Genomic DNA, 12,488 nt, shown 5'->3' on the forward strand with positions numbered 1-12,488 from the left:
TCATCGATCTTGACCTTACTTGCTTTTCACCGTTGCATCGGTCCATCGGTGCCAAGTCTTTGCTCAAGCATCCCGCCACGCGGTCCAGAGCTTCAAAGCCTTTGACTTACCCTTTACACTTGCAACTGGTCCATCAAGCCAAGTCTTGTCTTGATCTTCTCCACCTAGTCACATGACTCCATGTCATGTCTCATATGCAATAAGCTCCTTCATCACATAATTACCTGTGGACTAATCACTTGTATATTTCACTTAAACACATATTAGTCCACCTAGGTTGTCACTCAATTACCAAAACCAAACAAGGACCTTTCACATGGAGGTGTGGATGAGCAATGTGCGAGTCACGTTATTAAGGGTGCGTAGGACACGCTCGGCTTTCCCATTTTGGGGAGAAGTGTAGGGACATGAGAGGCACAAGTGGATACCCCGAGAAGTCAAAAAGGATGTGAGAGTCTTATTGACAAACTCGGTCCCATTGCCAGCTTGGACACTTCGAACAGGAATACTAAACTGTGTGTGAGCATAGGCGCAAAAATCAGTGATGTGTGAGGTGACTTCAAACTTGTGAACTAGAGGAAACGTCCAACAAAAATGCGAGAAGTCATCCAAAATGACTAGGTAGTAGCGATAACTAGATATGCTAGCTACGGGAGAAGTCCAAACATCACAGTGAACTAACTCAAAAGGAGTAGAACTGCGAGAGCTAAATGTGAGAAAGGTAACCGCACATGTTTCCCTAACTGACTTGAATGACATAGAGTATGACTATCTTTATTACAAGTAATGGATGAAGTTTGTCTAAGTGTGGCAATGGTGGTAGGACCAGAATGACCAAGATAGAGACGCCACAAACTGGAGAAGATGGCGAGGCCGGCTTGGGGCACTGCAAAGCTGGCTGGCGTGGAGGCATGGTGTTAAGATCGCCGGCACTATTGCAGCGAAGAAGCACGCGTCTGGTCAGAAAATCCTTGACAGAAAAACCAAAAGCCGTCAAACTCTATGGTGCAGTTATTGTCCTTAGTAAACTGATGAACATAAATCAGATTATGAATCAGAGAAGGAACAACAAGGACATTGTTAAGACGAAAGAGAAAGGTGGGGGTGGTAAGGGTGGAGTTGCCACAGCACATGAGAGGAAGGGTGTGACCATTACCGACAGTAATGGGGAGTGAGAGGGAGGGAGTCGGGAAAGAAGAATACCATCCTAGGATGACATGTGGCCAGATGCACCTGAGTCAACCACCCAACCGCCATTCTACAGCGTCATCTGGTTTAGGGCAGCAACCAGACCTGCCTGGTCTCAGGTTGACGCCTGAGTGGGCACTTGAACAAGGGCGTAGGCAGTGTGGGCCTACAGAGGGGGGTCGAGGAGACCAGGGGCACCGGTGCGCCAGCCCCTACCGCCCAACGGATGCTGACCGCTAGCCTGCTGGAAGCCCGTGGCGCCATAAGAGCCGACCCCTGGACTGAAGTAGAACCACGGGTTAGTGGACCGTGGGGGCCCGCCGCCGTGAGAGCTGCCACCGCTAGGAGGCGCCTGGAAGCCGCCGCCGCCCTTCTTCTGCCACTTCTTCTTACCGCCGTTGCCGCTGCCGTCGTGGCCGCTACTGACACCGCCGCAGCTGCCGCTACTGCTGTAGCCGCCGCCGCTAGTCTGGACAGAACCAAACGGCGGGCGACACCCGCCCGTACAGCCAGAGGACGAAGACGACGAGGAGGTCCCGGTGAGAAGGGCGGTGGAGTTGGAGATCTTCTCCTCGTTGGCGAGATGAAGTTCCTTCAGGGCGAGCATGTCACGCGCCTGAGCAAAGGACGGGAAGCTGGCGGTGGAGTTGGCGATGTCGTCGGCAGTGTTGGAGAAGCGTGTGTTGAGGCCGCGGAGGAGCTTCAGGACAAGCTAGGAGTCCTGAACGGGATGGCTGACATCGCGAGGGCATTGGCGAGGGTCTTCATGCGGTTGCCGTACTCAGCGATGGAGGAGTCGCCCTGTGTCATGGAGTGGAAGTTGTGGCTGAGGAACATCGCCCAGAACTGCTTGTTGGCGCGAAAGAAGCCCTCAATGGCGAGCCAAAGATCCTGGGTGGCCTGATCATCATCGGTCATGGCGAGATCGAGGACGGAGCCGAACAACCAGGAGCGGACGCAGCAATCCGCTTGATCTCAGTCGGGGTCCTAGGGACGAGGTGCCACCATGCCATCGATGTGCGAATTGAGGCTGAACTTGCCGCACATGGACTTGAAGAAGGACGCTCATCTGGAGTAGGCGTTGGACTTCATCGTTAGCGTCATGAGGATGTGAGACTTGATAGAGACGATGGCGTAGGGGTGGACGGCGGGCGGCGGCACCAGGTACACGATGAAGCCACCGCCGCCATTGCCGGGCATGTCGCCGGCAGGAAGAGCTTGGGGTGCACTGCCAGAGGAGCCGCCGATGCTAGGTGGCAGCACAGATGTACCGCCGTTGGCAGCAAGGGGCGGTCTAGGAGGCGGCACAGGATTAGCAACAGGAGCGGTGGTGTCACCGGACACAGAGGAGTCGGCGGAGGACATGACGCAAGACTAGGGGTGGTGGGGTGGAGCCGGTCGGGAAGCTGGTCAGGGAGGTGCAGCGGAGGGTGGGTGGCGGCGGCGTAGCAGGGGGGACGCCGCCTAGGGTTGCACAGATCAGGGGGAAGGCGCAGGGAGAGGAGGCCCACGATCTAATCTCGTGATACCATGTAGAGAAGTAGATAGGAAAACACCACACTAGGGAGGGGGGGTGATCTCTATATGGCCAATATGGCTCGGAGTAGAAGGAATACATCAAGTGTATAAGGAAAAGGGATAAATACATCCTAATATACACATAAACTTCCTAATAGTTTCAATGGAACGTGCATGTAAAAAAATAAAGGACCTGATTGAGGAATCATTGAAAGATATTAATGAAGAGTGTCTTAATCCTGATAATGCACAACCGAAGGAGTGACTTGAGAGGATGCTCAACCTAACAAGAACGATGGAGTATTGTACAAGCAAGGGGATGCGCCTACAACTAGTCATGCCATAAATGGCACTATCAGCTCTTTGTTCGTGGAGTCCTTTACCGATATTTAGTTATGCTGCAGTTCAGTCACGTGTTGTGCAACAAAATTGTAATATTCATATTGCGCATGATGAACATATATGCTTCGTATTTGAGCTGCTTAATTAATTAGCCAAGTGGATTTTTTTTTGTTGCTGTACTGGTAGCTTTGGTGGATGGTAGTGCAATCAATAAGTTGCTTAGTAAAGCTGAAAATGTTTTCCACAATATAAGTTGCTGTACTGGTAGCTTTGGTGGATGGTAGTGCATCGACTGTAATGAGCAAGCACAGCAACTGCATCCATCATGCGTGAGGCATGGAGCCATGGTTCCGACCCAGACAGTACCCAGATTGTCCGTGGCTCAAGCAGGTTAATTTAGCCGATGATTAAGTGTGATCTGCATGTGATAATTATGGTCAAAATATTATTTGTCTCTAGGAAATGTTTTTAATAGTTTTTTATAATTGATTTCTAATTGTTGATACTATCATAGTAATAGTAATAGTAATAGTACAACATTTAATAGACGGGCATTGAGAAAGGAAACAAATTGAACAGGCCAAATGGGGATGTTATTCGCATTTGAAGCCAAAACTGATGCAAATATCAGTACGTATGTGTGCTTTGATTTAGAATCTAAAGCGCTTATGCATGCATTGAAATTCAAAGGCAGCTTCTGATCGAAGAACACAGCATCCCCCAAAAAGGTTCAGCTTTATGTCACGACAGTGACCATGGTTCACTATTATTTAGAGATTTTCTTGAGAGAAATAAAAAACTACCGAGAGAGATAATTCATTTGATAATTTGTTATGTTTCCATGCCTTGTGACCATAACTAAAATTGATATAAAAAATAAAAAAATGCAAAAACTCAACTAAAATTTAGGTATGTTTTCATCAACGCACATAAAAGTAACTTTTTATAATCTCATACTGCTTGTAAGTTTCATTTGTTTTCATATTCCCTCTGCTGCATTTACCATCTAAATGGCTTGCAAGGATCCCTCTGTCAGTCCACAAACTTCACCATGTAATGTAGCTCTCAGATACCTATATTGAGCCTTATAAACAGGTCATATGATTATTTTTCTTCTAGTATTAATATGCATGGATATGATGATATGATGGGTTCTGGTATGTGTTCGACCAAAGGGATCTTGCTAATATGCGAACACGAACAATGATGTACAAAGGGAAGATAAGTACGAGCCGGTGAACCACATAGGAGATCAAGCGCTATATGGACAGTCAACACAATTACACAAATAGAGGGAATTTGAAAACATAACAGATGAGTTTTTTTAATATTCAGCAAAAAATTATGCATTCAGAATTACTTCTTAGAACCTAAGGTCCTGAAAATTTCAGTAGCTCTACGCCAGCATGCCTGGCCGTAACACCAGGCCAGTCTCAGTCTGTGGCGTATGAGCATGCATGTCACTTGGTTTATCTCTACTGCATCTAGATTAAGTTTACCCATGTTGCTTATCCTCCCCCTCAGTCTTAGGTTTCCATACCATTGTGCATGTTATTTCCGTGAACTTCAGAAACATGATAGCATCGGATTCAGTCTGATCATGCTGTGTAAGCTAGAAAAGGACATTTAAACTCAAGCATTATTTAAGAGGTCGATGTCGACGTACTAGACTTAATAAGTCTTGTCAATTTTTTATGTGTCAGCATGAGACTTTATTTAATCAATGAATTTGGGTATAATCTCGTGCCGATTCGTCTAAAAAAAGAAAAAAAAGCCTTATTTTGTATGATTTGTGAAAAGCAAGACTAGTGGCTTGAAAACGACAAGATAGAAATGTGCATAGCAGAAACCATATACCAAGGAACTGATGCGCTGCAAGATTGTCAAAAGTTGTGTTCCTGAATCAAGCATAATGTAAGCATCCCACGATCCAGGATCCATAAAGAGTTGAGTAATCACAAAGGCAAACCCAATAAGATTGTAAAAGCTGGCCTTTGAAAGAAACATTCAGGAAGTTTGTCTATGCTTCTTTTCAGCCTTTCAAACCTGCAACTGCCAGATCCATGTGCCAAACATCCGGAATTGAAGGAGCAATTTCTTGAACTCCGTCAGGTCTTTAACAAAAGTGCTTAGTTAGGACGAATAGCTTTTTCTTTCTAGAAGGAACTTTGTCTGAGTTGTTTCCTGAATTCAAATCTGAAATGACCTTGTCTTTGTGGCAAACATCCGAAACGAGCTGTATCTTATGATTGACAGATAAAGAGCTTCAATCAAGGTTTCGTGCTCTCCATACTTCGTACCAATCACATAAATATATAATTCTAGCGGTGTGAATGAGAATGACTGAGAATGACGCGCCAGGCTGAAATTTTGGTCCCATACTGTTAGCGTTTATGCTAAAGTCTAGTTGATTCATTCTTAAGCAAATTCCGGCTTCAGGAAACACGCTCATTTCATTTGGAGCCCTACGGACCAATTTGCTTATTTTTCTAGGGTTCACAGCTCATAAGAACATGCTTTTGTGCTCTCCATCAGAAAGCGATCGCTATCTAAAGGTTAAGGGTGAAAACGGATTGGAATAAAGACATATATTGATAGTAGTACCAAAATACATTTACAAATGTAGATAGTTCTTTCACGAAGGCAGACTGAACATATAGGAGATGAGCTGGGTATAAAAATTGTCGATCAAGAATTTTATTTTCAGATATTAAGTAAAAAAACAAAAAGAACCAGCGGTTAGCCAATTAGATCAAATGATAGTATTATATATTGTTTAAGATGATTAGAGCCTAGTGAATGAATAATGACTCGAATTTTCCTCTTTTTTTGAGAAATTTTGGGTTGATCTCTTTTCCTTGCGTGCCTCGTGAGGAATGACATGGACGCCTGGAAAAGGAGTCTAATAGTAGTACTAAGGTTTTAGTGAAGCTAAACTTCAATTTGTCCTTTTATTTGTTTTTAATTTTATAGAATATTTAGTTATGTTAGAATTTTAAACTTGCGTTTCATGGATAGCCTTTTCTTATGATTTTCTCCAAAGCGGAATCTCAACATTTGACAGGCTATGGAATCATCGGTTGTTAAGCATGTGATTTGCAAGCTTTATAAGTCCCAAGGGTGAAACCTTAAGGAAGATTGTCTCAGCTTCTTTTCAGCCTTTCAAACCTGAAACCGCCCAGATCCATGTGCCAAACATACGAAAATTGAAGGAACGATTTCTTGCAAGTCACCGTCAGGTCATCAACAAAGGTGCCAAGTTAGGACGGCTAGCTATTTTTTCTGAAACAAACAGTCAGGAACCTTTTTGTCTAAGTCATTTCCTGCATTCGCATCTGAAATACACTGGTCTTTCTACCAAACATCGGAAACAAGCTGCATCTTATGACTGGCAGACAACGACCAAGGTTTCTTGCTCTCCGTGATACATAGTTTCATACTGATCGCTTAATATATAATTCCAGCGGTTTGAATGAGAATTACGCACCAGGCCATGTTCCCTTTGTCAATTTCATTTTTAAGCAAATTCCAGCTTCAGGAAACATGGTTCTACTTTGCAGCCCTACGGACCAATTTTCTCATTTCTAGTGTTCCCCGCACATGAGAACATGTCTTTCTCGTCTCTGTTAGACACAGTGATCCTATCTAAAGATTACAGGGTGAAAACGTATTGGACATAGACATATGGATGATCTCGGACATGGATAGTGTCAACTACATTCACAAATGTGGATAGTCTTTCACGAATGCAGATTGAATACGTGATGCGCTGGGCGTGGATATTGTTAGTAATGATTTATTTTTTTCAATTATTAAGTGAAAACAACAAAGACCTAGAGGTTAGCCTTTCAGATCCAATAGCAGTACTATTATCAATAATTATTAGAGCCTAGTGAATTGATGGTGAGATTTTTGTTTTGAGAATTTTTGAATTTATCTCATTTTCTAATACAATTTATGAGGATTGACATGAGGGCTCGAAAAGGAGTCTAAAAGATTGTAGTGGAGCTAAATATCTATTTGTATTTTTGTTTATTTTTTGTTTTCTAGAATATCTTAGTGATGTTAGAATTATAAACCTGCATTTCATGGGTTACTTCCAACTAATAAGACTACGCTAGCGATGTTTAAATTTCAATTTAATTCATTATTCAAACATATAAATACTTCAAAAAATGATAAGAAGTTTGCATTACTTTTTTAGGAAGAACTTTGCATTACTTACTTCTTTTGTGCTGAAACATGCCTTAGACCTGAATCAAATTGGGCCTCTAGGCCCAACTATCCAAATATAGTATCCGACACCTAACTATCAGGATATTATATATTTCAAAAAAAAATCTCAAATATCCACCACCATCTGTGGATATTAGTCGTGCTTATTCGTCTCCTATATCCGTATTGATTTATAAGGTGTTCCTATCTGTATATGATATCCTATCATAAGTATCCAAACTACTTCACGCGAATGGACAGCCAAGATATATCCGTCTCATTTTCACTACTGAAGATCACATCTAAGATTGGTGTAAATTTTTATCACATCTTCCTTGTCCAATCTTATGTGCTGCCTATTAGTACGTGATAGAATATAACGTGGAAATATCTAATGATTACCATGAGACAGCTCTATGCAAATCAAACGCTAATGAAACCAAAAGGTATTGCATTAATTATTTCTTCTGTTATCAAATAATCAACATAGAACAAATGAAATAATCATGTAACTACTACATACAGTAAACATGCCTAGACTAATTTCATACGAAAAACATGAAAAAACCAGTACTCTGCAATCCTAATGATGCCTAGAAGAATTTCCTCGTCGCGAGGATCTCATGGATCGGGCGGTCCGGCACGGGAATGAACTTGATCGCCCATCCAATCGGCCACGACATGGCAGCTATGGCGACGCAGAACCCCCACTGCGCCAACCCAAGCCTCTGTGTGCCGGCGAACCTCGTCAGCAGCTCCACCATCACCACCTGCATGGCGAGAGTCACGGCGATGATCCCCAGGAACATCCTGTTCCTGAGCACGCCGGCGAAGACGTTCTTCTTCTCGATCTCCCGCGCGTTGAACTCGTTGAACACCTGGCAGAGCACGAAGGCGTTGAAGATCATGGTGCCGTTGGCCTTCTCGCCGACGCCGAAGACGTCGCGGCCGCGGTACTGGAGTGCCAGCAGCACGGCCACCTGGAACGCGGCCTGCGCGGCGAGGTTGCGCCACATGGCGTTGCTGATGAGCGGCGCCGTGCGGCCGATGGGCGGGTGGCGCATGAGCGCCTTGGTGGGCTTGTCCGTCGCCAGTGCCAGCGCTCCCATGGTGTCCATGATCAGGTTCACCCACAGCAGCTGCACGGTCGTCAGCGGCATCTTGCCGGAGGTCAGCGCCGACACCAAGTTGATGATTAATGCGGCGACGTTGACGGTGAGCTGGAACTGGATGAACTTCTGGATGTTGTTGAAGACGCAGCGGCCCCACCGGGTGGCGGTCACCACCGTGTCGAAGTTGTCGTTCATGATCACGATGTCGGAGCTCTCCTTGGCGACCTCGGTGCCCTGGATTCCCATGGACAGGCCTACGTCGGCCTCCTTGAGCGCCGGCGCGTCGTTGGTGCCGTCGCCAGTGACCGCGACAACGTGGCCCTTCTGCTTCAGGCGCTGCACCAGCACCAGCTTGTCCATGGGCAGCGACCGCGCCATCACACGGATGCGATCCACGATCTCCAGCTGCTCATCCGCCGACATGGCGCGGAACTCGTGCCCCTCGATCACAATCCCGTCGCGATCGCTGTCCGAGATGATGCCGCACTCCCTGGCAATGGCACGCGCCGTGAGAACGTTGTCGCCGGTGACCATCTTGACGGCGACGCCCGCCTTCGTGCAGGCCTCGATGGCGGTCCTGACCTCCGGCCGGCACGGGTCCTTCAAGCCAACGAAGCCCAGCAATGTCAGGCCCTCGTCGTCGATCTTCGCGTCCTCTCCGTCGGCGACCTTCTTGTAGGCGAACGCGATGCACCGAAGGCTGGCCGCCGCCATGTCGCTGATGACCTTCTCGAGCTCCCTCCTCTGCTCGACGCCGAGCTCGCGCACCTCGCCGTCCGCACCGACATACGCCGAGCAGCTCGCCAGGACCATCTCCGCGGCGCCTTTCCAGTGCGCGATCACCGCGCCGGTCGCGTTGTCCCTGACCAGCACGCCGCTGCGCTTCTTGTCGGAGTTGAAGGCCTCGACGCGCAGCACGTTGCAGCTCCTCCTCAGCGCGTCGGCGTCCATGCCGAGCTCCTCCACGCCCCACGACAGCAGCGCCTTCTCCGTCGGGCTCCCCGATATCTCCGGCGGTGAGACGTTGTCCGGCCTGTACACGCTCCCCGTCGTGTTCAGCCCCGCTCCCTGGCAGAGCAAGCCGACGACGCCGCCGTCGACCGCGCCCGCCACCGCCTTGGAAGGTCGGTCGGTGCCGACCCAGAACTCGGTCACCTTCATCTGGTTCAGCGTGAGCGTTCCTGTCTTGTCGGTGCAGATGGCGGTGACGGAGCCCATGGTCTCGCACGCCGACAGCGTGCGCACCAGGGCGTGCTCCTTGGCCATCCGCTTCATGGAGAATGCCAGCGTCAGCGTGACAGCGAGCGGGAGGCCCTCGGGGATGGCGACGACAATGATGGTGACGGCCTGCTGGAATATCCCGACGAGCCCGCTGAAGACGGCGTTGAAGGTGACATGCTGCCGATCGAAGATGGGCCTGCCCTGTTCGTCCCTGGTGCTGCCGGTGAAGTGGCGCGCGGTGAGCACGGCGAAGACGAGCACCGCGACGGCGACGCCAACCTTGCCGATGCTGGAGGTGAGGCGCTCGAGGCGCTCCTGCAGCGGCGTCGGCTCCGTCTTCTCCCTGGTGATGCTGCTCATCATCTCGCCCCACGCGGTGTCCGTGCCGACGGCCGTGACGAGCATCTGGCCATAGCCGTCGAGCACCTTGACGCCGGAGGCGAGGAAGGGGCTGTCGTCGGCGCCGACGTGCACGGGGTGAGGCTCGCCGGTCATGCTTGACTCGTCCACCTGCAGCGCGTGCCCGTCGAGGAAGACGCCGTCGGCGGGGACGGCGTCGCCGATCTTGAGCACCACGACGTCGCCCACGACGACGTCGAAGATGGAGACCTCCTGCCTGCGGCCGCCGCGCACGACGGTGACCGCGACGTCGTCGGACTGGCTGGCCAGCCTATCGAACCGCTTGGCCTGGCCGTGGTTGCTGACCGCGGAGACGGCGGCCACCAGGAACACGGCAAGGAAGATGCTGACTCCGTCGTACCAGCCGTCCCTGAGGCCGTGCTCCTTGATGCCGAAGCCCAGGGACACGGCGGCGCAGAAGAGCAGCACGATCAAGAACACGTCGCTGAGCGCCTCCCACACGTGGCGCCAGAACCCTTTGGGCTTCCGGCGCGGGTACGTGTTGGCGCCGAAAGCCTCGCGGCGGCGGCGCAGGTCGCCCTCGTCGCCACAGATGCCGGCCTCCGCGCCGGACGCCAGCGCGGCGGCGATCCCAGCGGCGCCGCCGAGGCGGCGGAAGCAGTCGACGCGCTTCTCCTTGACCAGGCCATTGAAGTCCTGGTCGTCCGCGGCGACAGAGAATTCCACCGGCGCGGCGTTGGCAGACTTGGATGCGTCGGCCGCGTCGGCGTCAGTGTCAGCATCAACATCGTCGTGGATCTTGATGGTGACGTAGGAGCCCGTGCGGCGCAGGATGTCAGCGGAGAGGAGCGCGAGGCGGGCAAGTCGGGCCAGGCGGTGGCAGGTCCGGATGACGTTCCCGGCCTTCCTCCACCTCTTCATCCACCGCGTCGGGTCCGCCGTGGACCTGCCGACGGCGATCAGGTAGTCGGCGGCCATTCGTGCAAAGCCAAGCAGAGATGCGAAGACAAGTCCGATTAATTTGTACAAAAGCTCGACCTATCAGCAGCAAGGATGAATGAACCGAAAAAAATCGATCGAGCAAGGATCAGCAGCTTCTTCGCTGGCGCAAACACAAGATGATGATGGTCCAATGCAAGGTGTGTGAATGCAGAGGGTGCAAGTTCGATGGGGACAGGCTCAGATGACGGCGGCCGGGGACAATGGCTGACGATGATCCCGGTTTGTTGGGTTTTGCAAGGTGCGAGGTATGGTATATAGTCATGGTGATGGGGGAAGTTGCCAGGAAGCCGCTGATGACCTTCAGGAGGAAGGTTTGTTCAGTTCGAAGCTGCCGTTTGTTCATGGCAGGTTTTAGGTTCAGGTCATGATGCTTCGAGGGAAACAAGGAAACTTCCGGCTGGCTCTGTGAACAACGTCGATATTCCAAATGAATTTTGTCGAAATTGTAGAGATGTAGATGCAGAGTTCGCGTTGCACACAAGGATGCAAATTTAAATGGAGGAAGGTGCGGGGAAACTAAACCAACAGATTTACAGTCGTAGACTCGTAGTAAATTTAACTCATAGTTAGGTACATGCAGCAGCGTGGAACGGCACGCAAATCTGCAATGCTAATTCTGCGATAACCGTAATCATTTTTCATTTTTTATCCAGACAGGCACGCTCCTCCATGCGCGTGGACCTCACGATGGTCTTATCGTATTTCTTCTCTTTCATTCTCTTTCCTCTCCTATTCTCACATCTTCCTCATCTCAAATCTGGTGGAGAGGATAGAGCACCCGAGCTTCAGTAATAAGCTACTCGGCAGCTATCGGTGTTTAGACCCGGCAACCTACTGAAGGGGGTGTCCGAGGTAGTGTTTTGCTTGGTGGAGCTCGTCGCAATGCTAATTCTGCGGATAACCGTAAGCACACTTGCGACCGGTCGATTTTTTATCCCGACACGCACGTCCCTGTACGTCCAGTGTGTTGGTTGGATTGAATTGCTTTGGAGGGGTTCCCTACCTTGCATTATATAGTCGGAGCCAGGGTTACAGGTTTGTTGATTTACAAGAATACTAGTCGAATACGACTAGAGAAGTTCTACTCTTATTACAGTGAGTACTTTCCTAATCCTCGACTAGTTCCTGTCTTTCCATATAGACTACGCCGCCCTGCGCCATGGTCTCCGTATCAGATGTGTCTCGGTGTCCAGCCTCATATTTGGGACTGTCCAAACCTTATGGCGGGTCCGTAGATGTATGTACGACAAGCCCCGAAATACTTTTTAGCCAAATTTAGCAGAACTGGGTATTTTTGAATTCTCCACCAACTACTCTCGAGACTTCTCGAGTACTTGATTTGATTAGATCTTCAAAGGTGCCCAAAACTGCACGAGGCTGGAATGTGCTCAAGCCCTTTCCGAACTTGTGATATTCGTCTTTATATGTTATATGGAAGTGCGACGAAAGTCGCACTCCATATAGAGTAGCCCCCGAGCGTTAGGTTGAATCGAAGAATCAGGCTGAGGGTTAATCTGCAATTTGCATCAC

General features: G+C 49.3%; 1 protein-coding gene across 1 annotated transcript; it reads right to left on the bottom strand.

Moving 5' to 3' along the window:
• Positions 1–7,709: 7,709 nt before the first annotated feature.
• On the bottom strand, positions 7,710–11,234 carry LOC101763676 (calcium-transporting ATPase 7, plasma membrane-type). Its single transcript, XM_004986550.2, has one exon. It carries the CDS (start codon positions 10,932–10,934, stop codon positions 7,857–7,859), a length of 3,078 nt encoding a protein of 1,025 aa, XP_004986607.1. The 5' UTR covers positions 10,935–11,234; the 3' UTR covers positions 7,710–7,856.
• Positions 11,235–12,488: the final 1,254 nt, after the last annotated feature.

This window comes from Setaria italica, chromosome IX (genome assembly GCF_000263155.2).
Source record: "Setaria italica strain Yugu1 chromosome IX, Setaria_italica_v2.0, whole genome shotgun sequence".
NCBI lineage: Eukaryota > Viridiplantae > Streptophyta > Magnoliopsida > Poales > Poaceae > Setaria > Setaria italica.

Coding starts and splice junctions, on each gene's coding strand:
- LOC101763676 (XM_004986550.2), bottom strand. CDS start 10,934: ATGGCCGCCGACTACCTGATCGCCGTCGGCAGGTCCACGGCGGACCCG.